Source organism: Acipenser ruthenus, chromosome 24, assembly GCF_902713425.1.
Source record: "Acipenser ruthenus chromosome 24, fAciRut3.2 maternal haplotype, whole genome shotgun sequence".
NCBI classification, from domain to species: Eukaryota; Metazoa; Chordata; class Actinopteri; order Acipenseriformes; family Acipenseridae; genus Acipenser; species Acipenser ruthenus.
Genome location: NC_081212.1, coordinates 21255592 through 21273618, shown reverse-complemented (window position 1 = coordinate 21273618; position 18027 = coordinate 21255592). Strand labels below are relative to the sequence as shown.

The following is an 18027-nucleotide window of genomic DNA, read 5'->3' as shown; positions in this document are numbered from 1 at the left end:
AAGCAGGTTTAAACATTTTAAATGAGAACTGTTTGCACATTATTAAGTTAATTTAGGACTCTGGTTCCTGACATCAATTTTATTACTCAGAAATGATTTAATTGAACAGCACAATTTGTTTACTGTAGCTTGTTTAGTCAGTCTCTTCTGTCTAGAAAATGTAAATAGAGACTAGAAATCCATGTGGATGAGAGATTGCGTCACAGTTAGTCTGTTCTGCATTACAGCTTTTTTTTTTTTTTTTAATTTACTTACTAAAATGACATTAAAAGTCAAGGCACATAAACTCTATTATTTACAAATCAGTACATTCAATTTGAGATGCATCATTTCTTATAGATATTGTTAATAATGGCTTTACAACAACATTACCAAAAATTTTGAATTTCAGCAAAATCTTTAAAACAGCCATATACAACCACAGTGTATGCATAGTTTATTTTCACAATCAATTTTTTTAATCCTTTTATTAAATGTATATCTTTAACTATAAAAGATATTCAGAATTTAAATCTCATACAAATTGAAGATTTTAGTAGAATGCCTCTCTGATTTTAGCCTGTAGAGAATCACATGTTTTCTTGGCATCCCCCAGCAGCATTGCGGTGTTGGGTTTGTAGAAAATAGGGTTGTCTACTGCAGCGTAGCCAACTCCAAGCGTCCGCTTCATCACGATCACCTGAGAGAGGAATGGGATGCATTGCTTAAGATTTACTTGACTTGCTTTCTTACTCATTTTACCTTAAAATGAATGTAACCAAAATATGAAGGGGGTTACAGAAAAACACAAGTCCCCCAAATTGAAAACGAGCTTTGATATACATATCAGGCAATTCAATACATAACATCATTCTAATATACTGTAATCGCCAATACCAACAAAGAAATAGAATGCAGGTCAAACATTTCTTTCGATCTTTTTTTTAATATCGCTTTAACAAGACACATCAGGCAAAACGAATCCACATTAACTCATAGTAGTTCACTAATGATTTCGAATAAGCAGCAGAAGAATAATAAAAATGCCTGTCACGTGTGCTTAAGTAGTGCGACTATTCCCACAGTTCTGAAAGCTTTTCAGCTGCCTCACGCATTCGTGCAGTTCAACATTAAACAGATTGCGACAGTTGTTTTGGTTACTGCCAGAACAAACTGAACAGTTAATGACAGCTTTATATACAGCTGTGGCCAAATGTTTTGCATCATCTAAAATTTAGGATTGAGTCTATTAAAAAAAAAAAAAATTAAAACAGATCTTATTTAACATCATGTAATGAAAGAAACTACAAAATTATATCGCAAAATGTCACATTTTTCTACATGAAAAACTACAAAGTGGTATGTAATTTAATATGTATACGGAACATTATTTCAGCAGGTTTCATTCGACTTCATGAAGCAAAATGAGTTAATTCTATAGGGGGGTGCCAAACTTTTGCGCATAGCTGTGCTACATTTACTTCAAATACATGAAGCTCCTCTCCCTTACCTGCTTGGATTTCCAAACCTCCAGGACAGGCATCCCTGCAATTATGGAGTTTGGATCCTCCTGTGCAGCGGAGTTTACCGTGTCATTCGCACCAATAACCAAGGCCAAGTCCGTTTCTATGGTTACAGGATACACATTACCACAATTAGATCACACACGTTCATAGTCAGCTGCTTTTGTATTGCAAAAGAACAATAAATCAAAAGCTTCTTGAATGTAATCAGTGTGCTTGTTCTCTCCCTCTCTCATCTAACCAAAATAAAGCCATCTGTTTGTAAGTGTGCAGCAGAGCAGTATGAAGACCGAGGTGCATTACATGTCTAAACAAAACGACAAATCTATTGCCAAAACATGAATTAATTCATGCTGTGGAGAGAATGTAAAAGAGTTGTATATTTCAAACATACTGGTCCAGATTATAATCTCTAGTTTTAGTAATGTCTTATTTTAATTATTCTGCTGCAGTTGGTGCTGAAGTCATACCTCAGCAGGCTACTAGACCTCTGCAGCATTCAGACTGCAGTAACCCCAAACGCAGAATCAATGTTTGGTGTATGTCTCCCAGTAGTGGGCATTTAAGCATCTGCATAGTGCAAAGGTAATCTGCTGTACGTCGATAGGTACAGTATATGGCCGGTCCGCATTGACACTTTCATTTCTTTTTATTTCTTCCCCTGTGTTTCAGGAGTTGTTTTGAGTTGTATGGGTTACAGATTTGCAGACCAGATCCCATTTTACCTGGGAAGTCCTCATTTATCTCATCCATTTCTAACACAACATCATAAGGAACACCAGCTTCAGCCAAAAGCACATTAAGCTGACCAGGCATGCGACCAGCAACCGGATGGATGCCAAACCTAATACAAACAAAACAAAAAACAAAAACAGCATTTCAGTTCCTGCATACCAGGAATGCAAGAAGACTATCTGAAGGCCAGGAAAGAAATGAAAAATTCTGGCAAGCGCCGTTAATGAGAAATCACCAACAGCACATTACATCCTGTCTTTAGTGTTGAACCCTTTCCAAAGCACTTGGATGTTACTTATTCTCCCTGGTGTTTTCCAGAGACAAATGCATAGGGAAATCTGAGCTTGAATATAGCTTAACACCTTGTTTAAATAAAGATAACACATTATCTTCATAGACATGGAGGACAGTTGTATTACATATATATCAAATAAGATGAATTTAAGAACTATACTCGTGCAATCCCCTATATAGTATATATTACACAACTAATCCACAGAGGAGATCACCTTCAGTTTACACAGTTTACATGCACATGGTGTACTTTTCTGTATTTAAGGTAATCTAGAATGGCTGTAATAGTGTTTTCATTCACTGAATCGTACTGTATGTGCCTCTTCAGTAGATACAGGAAGAGAGGACATGCTTACCTTACACGTTTGCCCTGTTCCAGCAGCATTTTAATCATGTCAGCAATAGGGTACTGAGCCTTAGCAGCACACAGACCCCAGCCTTTAGGGAAAAAACAAGAGAGCCGTGCACATTAAATTGAACTGCTCTTACAATCACATACATTGTTAGGCATAACTGGCCCCTGAGCAACACTGCTGCCGATTTCCCAAACTCGACAAATGGGGCAGGACACACCACTTTATTCTATAGAAATAAAGTGTACTTAAAACTGGGCATGGCATTTCCATGTAGTTAAAGAGAATCAGTCTCATGGATTACAGAATTTACAAGGGCATTTTCAGTCTTCCAAGTTCATACAGCAAACAGTTGTCTACTGTATAGTACCACTTTTCAATGTTAGTTAAAAAGGAAACATTGCCATTTCCATCTGCCCTACAGGCCATTTCTGTGAGCAAGCATGTTTTGTTCTTAACCTGGGTTGTAGGGCAAAGTACTGAACTTGTCAGTCACACCCCTACTGTATGCCTTCATGAGCGGTTTTGTAACACCCACCTATCAAGAAGCGATTTTATGCTTTTAACTTGCACTAGAATAGTTAGAACATAAAACCACAGGAAAGCTAATTATTATGATTTGGAACTGAACCGTCAAATCTCCATAAATGTATTAATTTAATATTTTATTTTGTATTTACTGTGAAATTAAGAATTCAAACTTACATATTTTTGCTTAATTTTCTAAATTGAATATAACTTTGTTGGTCTTTTGTCATCCCCAAAGTTTCTCTCAAAACTGTCTTCAAAATGTTTTCAAATAATGGTCTTTCAGAAGGCAGGATTTTATATCCAGACAGCCTGTGCTTGGTAATAGGAAGGACAGTGCTGCCACCTGGTGGCTGACTACTTTAAAACTAGCAACATGTTCTGCTATGGGAATGCTCTCACCTGGTGTAATAACGATGGTATTCGCTTCTTTTATCATCTCAATTGCCTGATCCAGATTTACTTCTGTATGGGTTCCAACAATCTCCATGGGCTTTCCAGAACCAGTGGAAGAAGTACCGTAACCACCAAGGATAACATTGGGTAGCGATCGATTCATTGCCTACAGTGTCAGAAACTGTATTATCATCTGCCACACATCAGAACCAGTACTGTGTCTGGATATCTGAGGAATTAAACTTCAAGGCCTTTCAAACTGATTTGAGTCGCCCTAGAATGCATACATTTAGCCAAACGTTTTTTTTTTTTTAATAGGTTACCCATTTTTTAAAAATAAATAAATCAAGCAAAAGCTTAATTCATTACTATTTACAAATTTTGATTGATTTTTTATTTTAAATGTTATAAACCACACTTCTGCTATGTTAGTTACTAGGAATTAAAACAAGTAAAAATGACCCACTATCTTTGTATTGATCAACTTATCAACACAAAGCTTTCAGGAATGCAACATGTGTTTCAGTCAGTCTGCTTAATAATGCAAGAAATAAGCCTACAAACAAACAAACAAACAAACAAACAGTCTCCCCTGTCTCAATTCTATTTCCACACTATGATCTGCTTACCACACACATGATGTAAGAAAGGATAGCCCCAGAGGATCCAATCAGAGCACCAACAATTGTCATGAGATTGTTGTCCAGCAGGAATCCCTCAGCACACAGGGCCCATCCGGAGTAGCTGTTGAGCACAGTGATCACCACAGGCATGTCAGCACCTCCGATAGCTGCTGTCAACGTCACCCCCTACAAGACAAACAGGGCATCAACACTACCAACCCAGCAGAGGAACACATCCTTTTAACCCTTCTAGTAATCATTTTGAAGTAGTATTCGGACGAGGTTAACTGGTTCACTTATTCCTTTTAGATTTTGAAAAAAAAAAAAAAAGTAGCACAACAGACCATGGAGTATATGATGTTTCTGCAGATCAAATAAAACAATGCCTAATCTTTCACATCAAAATGTGCCATTTTGGATTGAAGTAAAAGGATTGGAACTGGAGAGACTAGTTTTATATTTCAAGAAAAGAAACAGCACTGTAAAGAAGTGGAAAAGGTACCAAGGGTGGTAAATAAAATCCTACCCCAGGGGCATCACATTCTGCCCTTATGCTTGTTTCACAAAACACCAAATAAAAAAAAAAAAAATAACACCCACTCCACAGAGTAACATTGTTGGTTCTTACCATGACCGTGGAGAGCCCTGAAACTCCAATCAAGCACCCCATGCCTGTAGTGTAACTGGGGTCCAGCATGAAGGGAATCATGCCACACACTGAGGCGGTCATCAGACCGGCATTAAGAAGATGCCGACCAGGCAGGAGCAAGGGAGCAGAGCTCAGCAAGCCTACAATGGATCAATACAAATATATATCAACAACATGGAGTGAATATGTTATACCTATACTATGCATTGCTTATTACTATTCAGAGTTCATACAGTTCAACACCCATTCCAGAGACCACAAACTGCCTGCTGCGCAGGTCTTTCAGAGAGCTGACTTCTCCACGTCTCCTAGGATGGTCTCCAAGGTCCTGGCAGACTTGAAAGCATGTTTGTCATCTTGCTAATCTCAAAATACACACGATCCAGTTTTTCATAAGCAGAGCCTTTCCTGTAAATTCTTCTGGAAGTGAATGTTTGCTAACAATTCAAGCAAAGCACACAAGGCACTGAACAGAATCTGACCCGTGCCTCAAGGCTGCCATGAAGTCTGCTGTGAGGATATAAACAAACTTCCAGGGAGGTTTACTTTCAGTTCGGTTCATGTTTTCTTAAAAAAAAAAAAAAAGTTAACTGTACCTTGTAGCTTTCCATAGGCTACCAAAGACCCACTAAATGTGACCCCGCCAATGTACGTTCCCAGGTAAGCCACGGTCTTGAGGACGTTAGCAGAAGGATGGACATCAAGGTGAGGGTACTCGATCATATACTCAGCAACACAGGTGAGAACTGCAGCCAGGCCCACTAGACTGTGAAAAGCTGCCACGAGCTGAGGGAGATCAGACATCTCAATGCGCTTGGCAATGGTGAGGCCTACAATAGCAACAGCATTGAGAAGAAGTCACTCAAAAAGGTATTTTTTGCACTCAAACTGAATTTGAAATACAGTATTTGAATCAGGTATTAGTAGAGGTTATTTTTTTGCTTTTTGTTTGTTTTTTGGTGCATACCTATCGTGCCCCCAGTGGCCATGGCAACAGACATTTGAGACAGTAACTCTGGGGATGGTTTAAGACTACCCAAAGTGGCAGCAATCCCTCCAGCCACTCCTATCATCCCCAGTGCATTTCCCAGTCTCGAGGTTCTCTGGGCTGAAAGGCCAGCCAGTGCCCCCACACAGCACATTCCTGAGCCGAGATACATCATCTACAATGAGAAATCATGGTTAAAAAAAAAAACTATATATATTTTTTTAAAAGCGCACAGTGCCACTTGGAGGTTAATATTGGAATTGCAGCTTATTTTACTAGTAGATAATGTTAACTATTGGATAAATGTTGTAAATACCTCAAAAGATATAGATTACCTGCTCAATGTTGTATCCACTAGCAACAGAAGCACCATATCCACCCACAAACACAGCTCCAGGTATCATATACAAATAGTTGTACTCTGGGGGGTCTGTAGGACGTTTGAACATGTCAAGCATCCTCTGGGTAATCGTGAAACCACCTACAGTCAGTCACCATGGGGACAAAGAATAAATTAGCACCAGACTAACTGAGGAAAAGAAATCTGCATGACATAAGGACTGTGTGATCATACCTGCAATGTTAATAGAGGACACAAATGCAGCAAGCAATGCCAGGGTTTCAGGGAAACTGGAAGGGGTGTAAGCCCCGCCCATCAGCACCAGACCACCAACAGCTGTGAGACCTGCAGCAACAATCACACGATAGTAATCACTTTTAAAAACAGACTGTATCCTACATACACATGTAGTACAATAGTAGATTACTGATACAACATTCTCTTAGGCAACATGTCCACTGAACCAAAATGTGCCACTCAAGCTTTTTAGTTTCTTTTAAAAAAAGTCACATGAACAAATGAAAATATATCCTGATGTTCCCTCACAGGAGCCCCTTTGTAGCATTACAATGGGAGATATTAGCATCTTTAGCCATCACACCAAGACGTTTGCCTAGAAACTGCAGTTTTTGAGAATAACCAGTTTCTACTGAAACCTAAAAAGGACTTTTACCCGAAATCGCGTTGGTGACCGACATCAGTGGGGAGTGCAGGGCCGAAGTGACCCCCCAGACTGTGTGATATCCCACAATCCCAGCCAGACCAAACGTGGTGACCATCTGAGTAAATGCAGCGTTAGGGGAAATCATACCCAGCCCCACAACTCCTGATAAACCTGAAATTATAAAAAAAGAACAATTTAGGAACTGAAACATTTATTGTAATACATATTTTCAATTACAATGCAATATTGAAATTCTTAAATAAATGTTAAATAATAAAAATGCCCGTCACAGATCTGTTTAAAGCACACCTTACCTGCCGTATAGACGCCAGCAGAGGTTATCGTTTTTCTAAATGGAGAGATCTCGGCCACTTTTTCTGCTTCTAACTCTGCAAATGACTTCTGTTTGGGAGGAGCAGGTGGTGGAAGAGTCTTGGGTAAAGGGGCTGGGAATAGGTTTTTGCCTTCCTGGGAAAGAGTGTGAAATCAGCCAGTATAGTAAAGAGTCATACAGTACAGTCCACCTTTAGACTGAAGTGTATCCAGTCTGGTTAAATTCTAGACGTGAGTGTACAAGGTACATGGTGCGTTCATTTAAATGTGCTCAGGCAAGCTGTAAGCAATAAGAACAATTACATTCTAATTTGCCATTGGATTAAAGAAAACTATCTGCAGCAAAACAAAAAAACATAGCTGTGTTTATTAATCCAACCTGCACACAATAGTCTCCTAGAACTGTATTAGATCAAACTTAATTCAACCTGATAAACTCTATTGGTTTTGTACTGGCAACAACAAAAATAAACTTTGCTAATTGGAAACACTATCAGAGGAATTTGTATTGAAATACTTCCCTGCAGCTTGTGTTTAAACTGTCTGACATTTAAATAAACCATTTCTAGATCTGAAACATCACAACGCAGACATCTTTGGAGCTAAACGAGCAGTCCATTAGCAGAGATATTAAAAAAAACAAAAAAAAACAAAAAAAAAAACACAACAGCCGGCTTTTAAGATTAAGAGGACAACTGGGAAGGAAGCACATGAAAGAATGGAAATCTCATGAGTAATATTGGAACGACCGTCCAATCAAAAAACGAGGCACCTACCTTCATCACTACAGTGCCTCTGATAACATGGTCAGCAGTTCCATAGTCAAAATCTTCCTTGGGCTCAAAATAGAAGTATTCCTTGTCAGGACTTATTCCCTTCAGTAATTTCAAAACATTATTGGAGTACAGAGTGCTGGCTTGGCTTGGCATTCTGCTGGGCAAATCAGTATATCCAATGTGAGTGACACCCTAATAAACAAAAAACAAATAAATAGAATTTATTTGTATTCAGTGTATGCTAGTAGGACACTTTGTTACTTACAAAGTATTGGACTTTGCTAGTACTTTTCATTGAGTTTGCATGAAAACGGATAGTAAACTTGTAAGTCGCAAGCAGTGGGTACCATTGTTCGATCTTCAGGAACTCTAGGTTTTCCCAGATGAATGTTAAGGTTAAAATAGTCTAACCTTGTGGACATGGAGCTCCCCGGGTTTGGTGGTTTCAACATTTCCTCCAGCTTCAGCAGCAAGATCCACAATTACCGAGCCATCCTTCATTGACTCCACCATGTACTTTTTTATTAGAACAGGCGCCGTTTTTCCTGTGGGGGAGGCATTTCAAATAAAAATACAACAGTAAACGAATTATCGAAAACGGAATTTCTTGCAAGCTGCAATCAAGGTTCTACCCTGACTCCCGGTTAGGGAAACAGAATGTTACACTTGCTGTGTTCTAACCACCCCTACAATGTGCAAGTGAAATCCATCTTAAAATACTAAAAGAAGAATCTGCAAATCTACAGCCGTGGGAAACTGCTAATTAAAAAGTACACAATCAAATGTTGATGCTCAATTTACAACGGGACCGTGCAATTTGTATTAAAGTTTGTTGTGTTTATGAATTGAATAGGAGGTGTTTTTACCTGGAATTAGTGCAGTGCTGATAACAATATCCACATCCTTACACTGTTTAGCAAACAATGCCATTTCTGCTTCAATAAACTCTTTGGACATCTCTTTGGCATAACCGCCCACCCCATCTCCTGACTCTGCCAGTTCCACCTCCAGGGGCTCAGCTCCGAAGGATTTAAACTGCTCAAGAGCAGCTTCCCTGTAAATAAATAATAAAAAAACTGGGATTTAGTAAATAAACAGGGAGGGCGGGTTCCCACATGACAAACAGGATTCCCCATCACAAATATATTTAAATAACATAACAAAATCGACTTGACCATGTCATTTACACTGCACACTTAAATTCTTTCTTGTTCACATGTGTAGATGATGGTTTACCTCGTGTCAAATCCTCTGACAATTGCTCCCATAGACTTCGCTGCCCCAGCAGCAGATAACCCAGCCACACCACCACCGATTATCAATACCTGACCGACACAAAGATATACAACTGGTAAGAGCAATTCACACACTTACATGGCATTGGGGATAAGACCTTAGTTTCCAATGCTTTGCATGTTCTAGGACATTCATTATTCTCAACTTCACAGCCCTGCAATATGATCCAACAACATTTTTTTTTTTTTTTTTTTTAAGTAAAACTGCAGTATCAAACAGCACTCGGATTAAGGGTTCTCTCCACCACAAGTAAATGCAAACCTAAAAGCTAACTGCCTTGTGTTTAGAGCTTTAGAGCTCGTAGGACTGACTGTGCTTAGTAACCATATTTCGGTCATGTGAAACCCAATTCTGAAATCACACTTTATCTGAACTATTTTTATCATGTCAGAAACAAAACCAAATTACAAAAGACAGTATGTGTCTCTCCAACCCATCTGCAAATGCACATGAATTTTTGACAGCAGATCACTGTTCCCAGTTAGCCTGTTAGCATCAGGAATCAAGCAGAATTGTATTCACCTTTGCTGGAGGGACTTTTCCAGCTGCTGTAATCTGGCCAGTAAAAAATCTTCCAAAATGGTTTGCTGCCAGAATAACAGCCTTGTACCTGGAACAAAAAAAATAATTTAAAACAGGTTAGCGTGTACTGCTTTGTTATTTCTTTTGTACTTGGAATACATTTATTCAAATGTATTCTCCTATAAAACTTTGAGGTCTTTGAACCTCAAAATCCTGTACTAAGCCTATTCCGACTGAATCGACAGCAATGATACTGTTATTTTAAAAAAAAAAAACACACACCAAATTCTTAGGTAGAAAAATATTATTAAATCTCACAGTGCTGTAGCTAGGGTAGTCAATTATTCTATCAATAAAACAATGACATGCCTTCTTACCCTGCAATATTAGCCATTGAACTTAGAGCATCGTATCCTTGAGCAATGGTCACTCGGGGGACCTGATCCATTGCCAGGACGGTGACTTTTTGTTTTGAAAGCTTGTCCATAAGATCAGGGTTTTGTGCTGGGTAGATAAAGCTAACTAGGGTGGCTTTCGGTTTAAGTAGCTCAGCTTCATGTATTCCCAAGACATTGTTAAAAGTTGGAGCCCTTACCTGAAGGGGGTGGTAGAAAAAAAAAGTATAAACGCAGACATTAGGCATGTTAAGTAACTAAAAAATATATAAAAATGTCACCAAAAAAACGAAACATTAAATTAATTTAGATAACAAGGACTGCTTAAAATTCCTTGTACAACATTTTTTTTTTGCTATAAGCGGCCAATTCCTGTTACTCGAATGTTACTAAAGAATGCTGTCGACATTACCTGTTTTATGAACATCTACTAAACCTATATGGATCTTATTATTATTTTGGCAGAAATGATTGGCAGGTAATTTGCCTAGATCAGTAGGATCATTTTGTATTGGTTGTATTATATGCTACCTAATTGACAAGGTCTCCCTTGAAAAAGAGATTTTAATCTCAATGGGCCTTACCTGGTTAAATAAAGGTTAGATTAATTACATAACATATAATATATTTCTCAACCGTATAAAAGGAAGGACATTACACACATAAAAGTAGACATGAAAAGTCCCGCTAAGTGTTTTTACATGTAAAGGCATTCTATATTTGTTGCTTTTACCTAGACTGCATTGAACAGTATGCATGCATTTGTAACTTGCCTTCAGAACAAGATCAGAGCCAAAAACAGCCTTTGCGTCGTTAATCTTGGCACCTGCTTCCCTGTATTGGTCATCAGAAAACTTTGCCTGCTCCCCAGCCCCTGTCTCAACCTGCACGCTAAACCCCTGCTTGACCATGGCCTGGACCCCCGCAGGGGTCACTGCCACCCTCTTCTCATTCTTCAAGATCTCCTTCGGAACTCCAACCAAGAGGTCTGTATAACGAACTCCTGAAATGGCAAAACATTTTGGTTGTGTGTGTGTGTGTGTTTTTATTATTATTATTTATTATTATTATTATTATTATCGACCCAGTTCAAGGACATGTTTAGCTATGCATCACACAGTAAACGGACTGGATCTTTTTTGTTTTGCTTCCCTAAGCTACAACAGATTTTGCAGATGACATTCACAACTTGAGCATGCCCGTTTGATTCACCGAGTGACAAGAACAGTGTAAACAAATTGGAAAGTCTATTAGACCTAGTTTTTGAGTACAAGGCACAGAAGGGTAAACTAAGAACCAATGTAATAAACTGATATAGGAATCGCATTTTAATATACAATCTAACAGAACCCCCCCCCCCCCCCCAAAAAAAAACAATCTAAATAATAAACAGTTAACGCTAGGGGGTCCCCGTGATAGAACTATGAGAGCTGAAAGAAATGAAGATGAACCTGGCTCTGGCTAGACATTCAGTTAACCCGGTCACTACTCACTAATATAAATAAACAGAAAATAAATAATATGTTTATCCCTGAAGTATCCCTTAAGGAAAAAAAAATATTAAGATATGGTGTAACTAATGCAATAGCCAGAAGATGTTGACATTTTCCAGTCGGATTCTAGTTTCAAATATCTCTCCTTAATTGGCATGGTTACTTCCCACTGCAGCAAGACATTATTAGCAGCTGCTTGACATTCGGCCAGTCTCACATCACAGTTAGGCCTCTGAAGGGCCTGTCAAACTGAAAGTCTGAAAAATTTCATATCTGGGACTCTAAAAGGAGAAAAAAAAATCTCACAGAAGCAGTGCCGTACCACAGCTGTGACACTTACGAATGTTTGACTTGCAGTTAATTGAATGGGACTGCTAAAGTAAGCAAGTGGCTTTCACCTTAAATTGACCTTTTCGGCTGTAAAATCCAGAACTATGGAGTTCAATGGAAAACTTAAATAAAACTTCGGGGAAATGAACGGCATTTGTTTTGTTTAACATTCATCCACATTGAAAACGCTGAAGTGCTTTTTATAAAGGTTAATGACTTAACCGTGCAACAAAGTGCACTAAATGAGCTGGCATCAACACCATTCCTTTTCCACACTGATAAACTAAAACAAACACCACTTAATGGAAAATCACAAACAGACCAGAGAGAAAAAAATATATATATATATATATGAAGCTGCCAACTACATTTAACAACATGAACTTTTATCACCTTAAAGTCAAAACCGTACCTTTTGATGCTTGTTGGTTCCATAAAATTGGGAACGTTTTAAAATGTCTTTTTCCAGGTGCTCTTTGCAATGTCCTTAGGTGAACAACTTGAATCAAAGGGACGGAACTGCTGGAGGCATAGCGCAGGAGGCAAGCCATGACTTACAAAATGTCACTCTTGGTCCAGTTGGGCTGAAGGTTAAATAAAATGCAAAAGTGAATTGTGGGTCTCAGACACGATAAAACATCCTCAACTCCTCAGATGGTCACCTAGTTATTGTCCTCAAGCCCATCTACAAGCTACCCTAAAAACGTCTGTGGCTCTCAAGTCCAGGGACACCACCAGTATGACATTACAGTGTTCCAGGGAACACACTGCCTGCCAAGATGTTACATAGCAACGCGAGACCTGGAAGTGTGAAAGCATATGACACACTGCCAATTTAAAAGATGTTCTGTATCTGGCTGCTACATCTAGTGTACAGAAGTAAAACTTAATAACTAATAACACAAAGCTGAGAAGTGGGCAATGCATATCTCCACACTGAAATAAAACTGCCCCAGTACAAGACTGCCACACAGTTATATAGTTCTGTGGGTAAGGTAGGGATTAAGAGCCTGGAGTAAAATGCAGACATTTAAACACTGAAAGTTGAATGACAGCAGCATACAAATATGATATACTTTCTGTACTTAAAGCTACAGTAATTGGAGGTGGCATTACCAGACCTTTTTTTCCCTTAAAAGTTACTTAGGCTCAATTTGTGTATTTAATGATTCATTATGTTTTCTTGCCATATTACATTTTCACATCCATACACGATTACCCAGTACTCCTATAAATAATGTAGTAGCATAGAGTAAGCTTTGTGAAAACATTAGGAAGTGTTTATAATAATGTTTTAATTGTGTGTCTGTGTGTGTGTGTGTGTATATATATATATATATATATAGTAAATAAGTAACATATCATGTTGACTGCAAAATAAATGTCAATGCATATGTATTGTATATACTGTTAATTATAGTTCGACATTAAAAAAAGATAACAGAAGATAACAGGAATATCGCAAATGTTCATCTATTTAGCAGGTGTTAAACATCTGTAATTGCAAATTCATCCCTCCACCAATATTATGAAGCCATATACAATCAACTAGCCATAGAAAACAACCAAAAAAGAAAACGTGCGCGTAACTACATTTCAGTCAACAGGTAATATTTTTGATTAAGAGCAACATTATCCAACAGTTTCAGGTCTTGTCCACAGCACTGCAGATTAGCAGCCTCACATTTACAGTATCTCTCACTAACGCGTCTTGTGTTTGAGATAATGAGCATTTCTGGTTACTGCGTCTGGATGATGAAATGTAACAAAATTACACCTGGTAGCTATTATCAACAGCACAGGACCTATGCGTATTATACTTCAAACAGCCGCCAGATTTGTTTCCAAAACACTAACAGCAGCTCCGTAAAGACCTGCCAATTAAGAAAGACACCGTCAGTATGATAACACAAAAACCACTAACCTGAGTCTAGAGGTTATTTTCCTAACGGATGCAAATAGAGCTCAACACAAGTTTTACATATTTTTATGACCACAATGACCTTCACGTCAGTTCCGTATTTTAATGACTTTGAGCTGCTTAATCTGCTATAAATAGGGGGGCCACGTGATTGGACCGCTTGGTGAATTGGCACAGGTTGTTGAGTGCTGCCGAAGCGCAGAAGTGGCCATGTGATTAAACCCCGACACAATACTTTTTTTGGGGGGGGGGCAGCAGTAATACAAGTTTGCATCAAACTTTCTTAATGTTATCTTTGTACCACTACTAATTTTTTATGCTAATACAGAAAATACATCCATCTCTCTCTCTATATATATATATCATAGTAGTAGACTTTATTCCTGCAATGCAATTCCTCTTACAGGTATGTTGCAGAAACCTTTCCCAAATCATGCATAAATTCAGATAATATGCTGAATTAGGTGCCCTCAGCACACTGTCGCAGCCAGCAAAGCAAATTCAGAGTGCCAGCTTTGGATGTTTTTTTTTAAATTGATAATTCATGTAAGAATGAGAAGTCAGAAAAACTTTTTTCTCTGATATCCCCATTCAAGACTACTTCAAAATTGGGATACATCCTAATCTATAGTTTGGCCATGCATCCCTCAGGGTACGTCCACTAACTCTAAACTAGACAGCTCCAAATGTGAGGATTCTGGAATTGTGAGGGAGTCTGGAATCCTTAGAATCCTAACCCTAACCCTCCTGGGCACAGTTACAGTCCAATTGTACTATTCCTGCAAATGCAAGCACTGGGATTGGACAAATGACAGAAAGAACTTTTGACTCAGAAATCGGTACTTTAATGTTACAATTCTGAAAAACTGGACCTTTATTTAGCTTTCACCCGTTCCAAAAACGTTATAACAAATTATTCAAAAGCTGGTCAATTTACAGTAGTTTTACAAAAATGTGTCAACTCCCCATCTACCCCAGCATTTTGTAAACAATATGTTTTTTGGAAAATAGTATAGATTTAGATTAAATAAATTATATACAGCATTTTGTACAGATTATTGTTTCTATAATATAAAAAAAAAACAGCTGGTCCTCTTTGGTATGGAAATTCATGCAGATATACCGTACTGGGAAACATTTCATTTTGCACAGTAAAGCATATCAACAAATAAAATCATATTAAGTCCACAACATTTACCTACATAACATTTACATTAAAGTACTTTATAGAAAATTGAATCAAAATGCTGACCCATGTTTGCACATTCCTTAAGAGAAATCTGCATTACTGATATGTATTATAAAAAAAGTGAACACTGCAGTATTTACATATATTACAAACAAGGCTCAAAAGGTTTTTATTAAAATAAAACTGACTGCACGTATTTTTAAAGATCTATAAAGCTAGGCATGAGATGCTTGCTTCTGAAAGAAAATATGTGTCTTAAACCTTAACCAGTCTGAACATCACATCATTAATATACAAAATGAATAAACAACTAACATTGAATGAGATACCATGGGTGAAATGTTTAAATTAAATGACCTGTCTTAATAATGACATGATGGTAGATCCTGTAAGTGAAAACATTTGTTTCCTTTCTGAAGGAAAAGCAAAAGGCACATGTATCCCTTGTCAGGCCAACATAATCACTTTATAATATTGGTTTTACCATTTTAGTATGGTGTATTTTTTTTTTTTGTGCTACAGTATTTACATGATTTTAAAATGACGACAGGTTAATAATTATGCATCTACATCCATTTTACACATATTGCTGTCTTAAAATCAGAACAATTCTTATTTTGACAGTAATGCGTCAATGAAAGAACAGATATACTGATATAGACAAGATAAAAAGAAAAATGTTGACTGTGAAGACAATGGATAAATATATAAGACACATATTCATAAATACTCAATACTCAAAACACTCTAATAATAAGCTGCTTCTTTCGCTGTGCTTATTAAAATAAATAACGGCTGGTACAGTAACATTCTTATACGACAGCTGTATTAGTGGGTTTAATTCATTCATAGTCATTCATTTTCAGAGTCACCTCAAGCATAATTAAAAAATAAATACATTTTAAAAAGACTAAATACATTTATATGTTATACACTATCCTCTCACAAGATTTGGAACAGTACTGTCTCAGAGGCGTGGGATGCAATATACTGTAATGGGTAAAAAGCAGGAGCTACTGAGATAGGCAACTAGGGTCTTTAATGATCAATTTGTGCCACAGGGAGTGCTTTGTGCGTGTGTTACACCACAGTTCTCACCGGAATGTGAAGGATGGTATATTTAACAGTAGTGTTGCCACCCCCATAGAAAAAAAAAAATCCCTAGTACGTCCTGTACTGTAGCACAGCTGATCCTTTATCAGTGTTTTTTTATAATTTTTTTTGCTGTCATGGCATAAATAGGCCTCCTTGCTTCACCTGGTATATTAACACAGTGCAACAATAAGTCTAAAATAACCTACTGCTACATTTCTACCTATGGGTTGTGAAAGTAGACCTCATTCCAGTATCAAATAAGGATTGCCACTGGTTTCCATCTGCCACCGGATGTTAAACCAGTTCAGAGATTGAAGTTATGAAGAAATAAACATGGTTTGATGCTCAAGGTCACTTCCTCCATCAGAGTAATTTGGAAAGTTTCTGCCAGCCTGTAGTCCTAACTAGCTCTGACTCAGTCCCAGCCCTTGCAATCAAACAGACTGATCTGAAGTCTTTTTGAACTCTTGAAGGCCAAGGCCTCTGAAGGAGCTATTGCGGCGGCTGTTGTTTCGGTGTCCTCTCGGTGCTTGCGCTGTTTGAGGCGTCTGTTCTTTTCTTGAGGAGATTCTCAATCCAGCTGGTGCTTCCCTGTACCCTCCCAGCTGGCAATGATGAGAAAGGGTTGGTGACTTTCATGTTCTTTCCTGAGGTAATGAGTTCTCCGTAGCCCTCCTGGTGTGCGAACGCATAGGCTGAGCGCCTGGAGCTGGTCCTGCGCACGCGCTTCAGGTTGTGCTCCAGGGGGCGCTGTTTTTTGCTAGCCTGCTGCATGAAGCGGACCTGGAAAAGAGAAGGCGGCAAATGCTACAATTGTAAACTGAAAAAAATAATAATAATATATATATATATATCAATTTTGCCCTTTGATGCCAAAAGTTGTATGGATACTTTTTATTTATTGTGAAATGTGTGACACAGCTACTCCATGTTTGTGTAACCCAGTTGCTATTGAATTTAATCAAGCCATGATTTTGCCTGTATTGGTGTCAGTTGTTGATGTTGTTATTATTACTGGTGGTTAACATACCTTATCAGTCAAGCGTGGATATAAATCTACCCTCAGGAACCTCAGAGCCACCACTGGCATGACACACACAACCGTGGTGAGAAGAATAACCAGCCAGACACTCTTCTGTGACAGGGCATTACGAGCGGTTCCTAAACATTCAGAAAGCAAAGAAACATCTGTATGAGTAACAGCTGATGGATTCCGTACAATAGTGAATACACCATACTTATTTTAGTTCTTAAATTGGTGTACGTACAGTAAACTTTACACACTGTAGTACCTGCATGTATTACAACTATATAAAAAATAATAATAATAATAATAATAATAGTTTAGTGGCCTGCCTGAATAACCGTTTTTAATTTTGAAAATATATTTAATTCTATAACGATTTCTAGAGTCTGTTTAGTTTCTTTGTTTTAATTTTTCATGGATAAAAATGATTCTTGCAGGTCATTTACACATGAACAGTTTACCACATACGCTGTAACACTATATAAATATTAATGGTTCCTGAGAAGCAATACGTGTAAACACAACACTAAGCAATTCATACTATAAATGATCAAACCCACAGGTCATTTATCATCCAA

The 18027-nt window shown here is 37.9% G+C and overlaps 2 protein-coding genes across 3 annotated transcripts in view; both read right to left on the bottom strand.

The window, feature by feature from the left end:
* Positions 1 to 228: 228 nt before the first annotated feature.
* LOC117429485 (NAD(P) transhydrogenase, mitochondrial-like) lies at positions 229 to 14273 on the bottom strand. The gene is made up of 22 exons (XM_034049007.3): positions 14142 to 14273; positions 12630 to 12801; positions 11168 to 11397; positions 10377 to 10594; positions 10000 to 10087; positions 9418 to 9506; positions 9048 to 9235; positions 8593 to 8726; positions 8182 to 8373; positions 7387 to 7540; positions 7082 to 7243; positions 6643 to 6753; positions 6404 to 6549; positions 6048 to 6243; positions 5677 to 5910; positions 5060 to 5220; positions 4438 to 4617; positions 3815 to 3974; positions 2888 to 2969; positions 2228 to 2346; positions 1490 to 1605; positions 229 to 679 (listed from the first exon to the last, which is right to left on the bottom strand). Exons 2-22 carry the CDS (start codon positions 12766 to 12768, stop codon positions 533 to 535), a joined length of 3246 nt encoding a protein of 1081 aa, XP_033904898.1. The 5' UTR covers positions 12769 to 12801; positions 14142 to 14273; the 3' UTR covers positions 229 to 532.
* Positions 14274 to 14966: 693 nt separating this feature from the next.
* Positions 14967 to 18027, bottom strand: part of LOC117964252 (probable phospholipid-transporting ATPase IM) — a 46386-nt gene continuing 43325 nt past the window's right edge. For both annotated transcript variants that reach the window (XM_058998668.1, XM_058998667.1), the window contains 2 exons: positions 17453 to 17583; positions 14967 to 17205 (listed from right to left, as the gene is read on the bottom strand). In XM_058998668.1, coding sequence (XP_058854651.1) covers positions 16915 to 17205; positions 17453 to 17583 — 422 coding nt within the window. In that variant the 3' untranslated portion in view covers positions 14967 to 16914. The remainder of the gene's footprint in view (positions 17206 to 17452; positions 17584 to 18027) is intronic.

Coding starts and splice junctions, on each gene's coding strand:
- LOC117429485 (XM_034049007.3), bottom strand. CDS start 12,768: ATGGCTTGCCTCCTGCGCTATGCCTCCAGCAGTTCCGTCCCTTTGATT. Junction 9,507..9,999: donor GAAAAGTCCCTCCAGCAAAG/GTGAATACAATT, acceptor TGTGTCGGTCAG/GTATTGATAATCGGTGGTGG. Junction 3,975..4,437: donor TTTCTTACATCATGTGTGTG/GTAAGCAGATCA, acceptor CTGACACTGTAG/GCAATGAATCGATCGCTACC.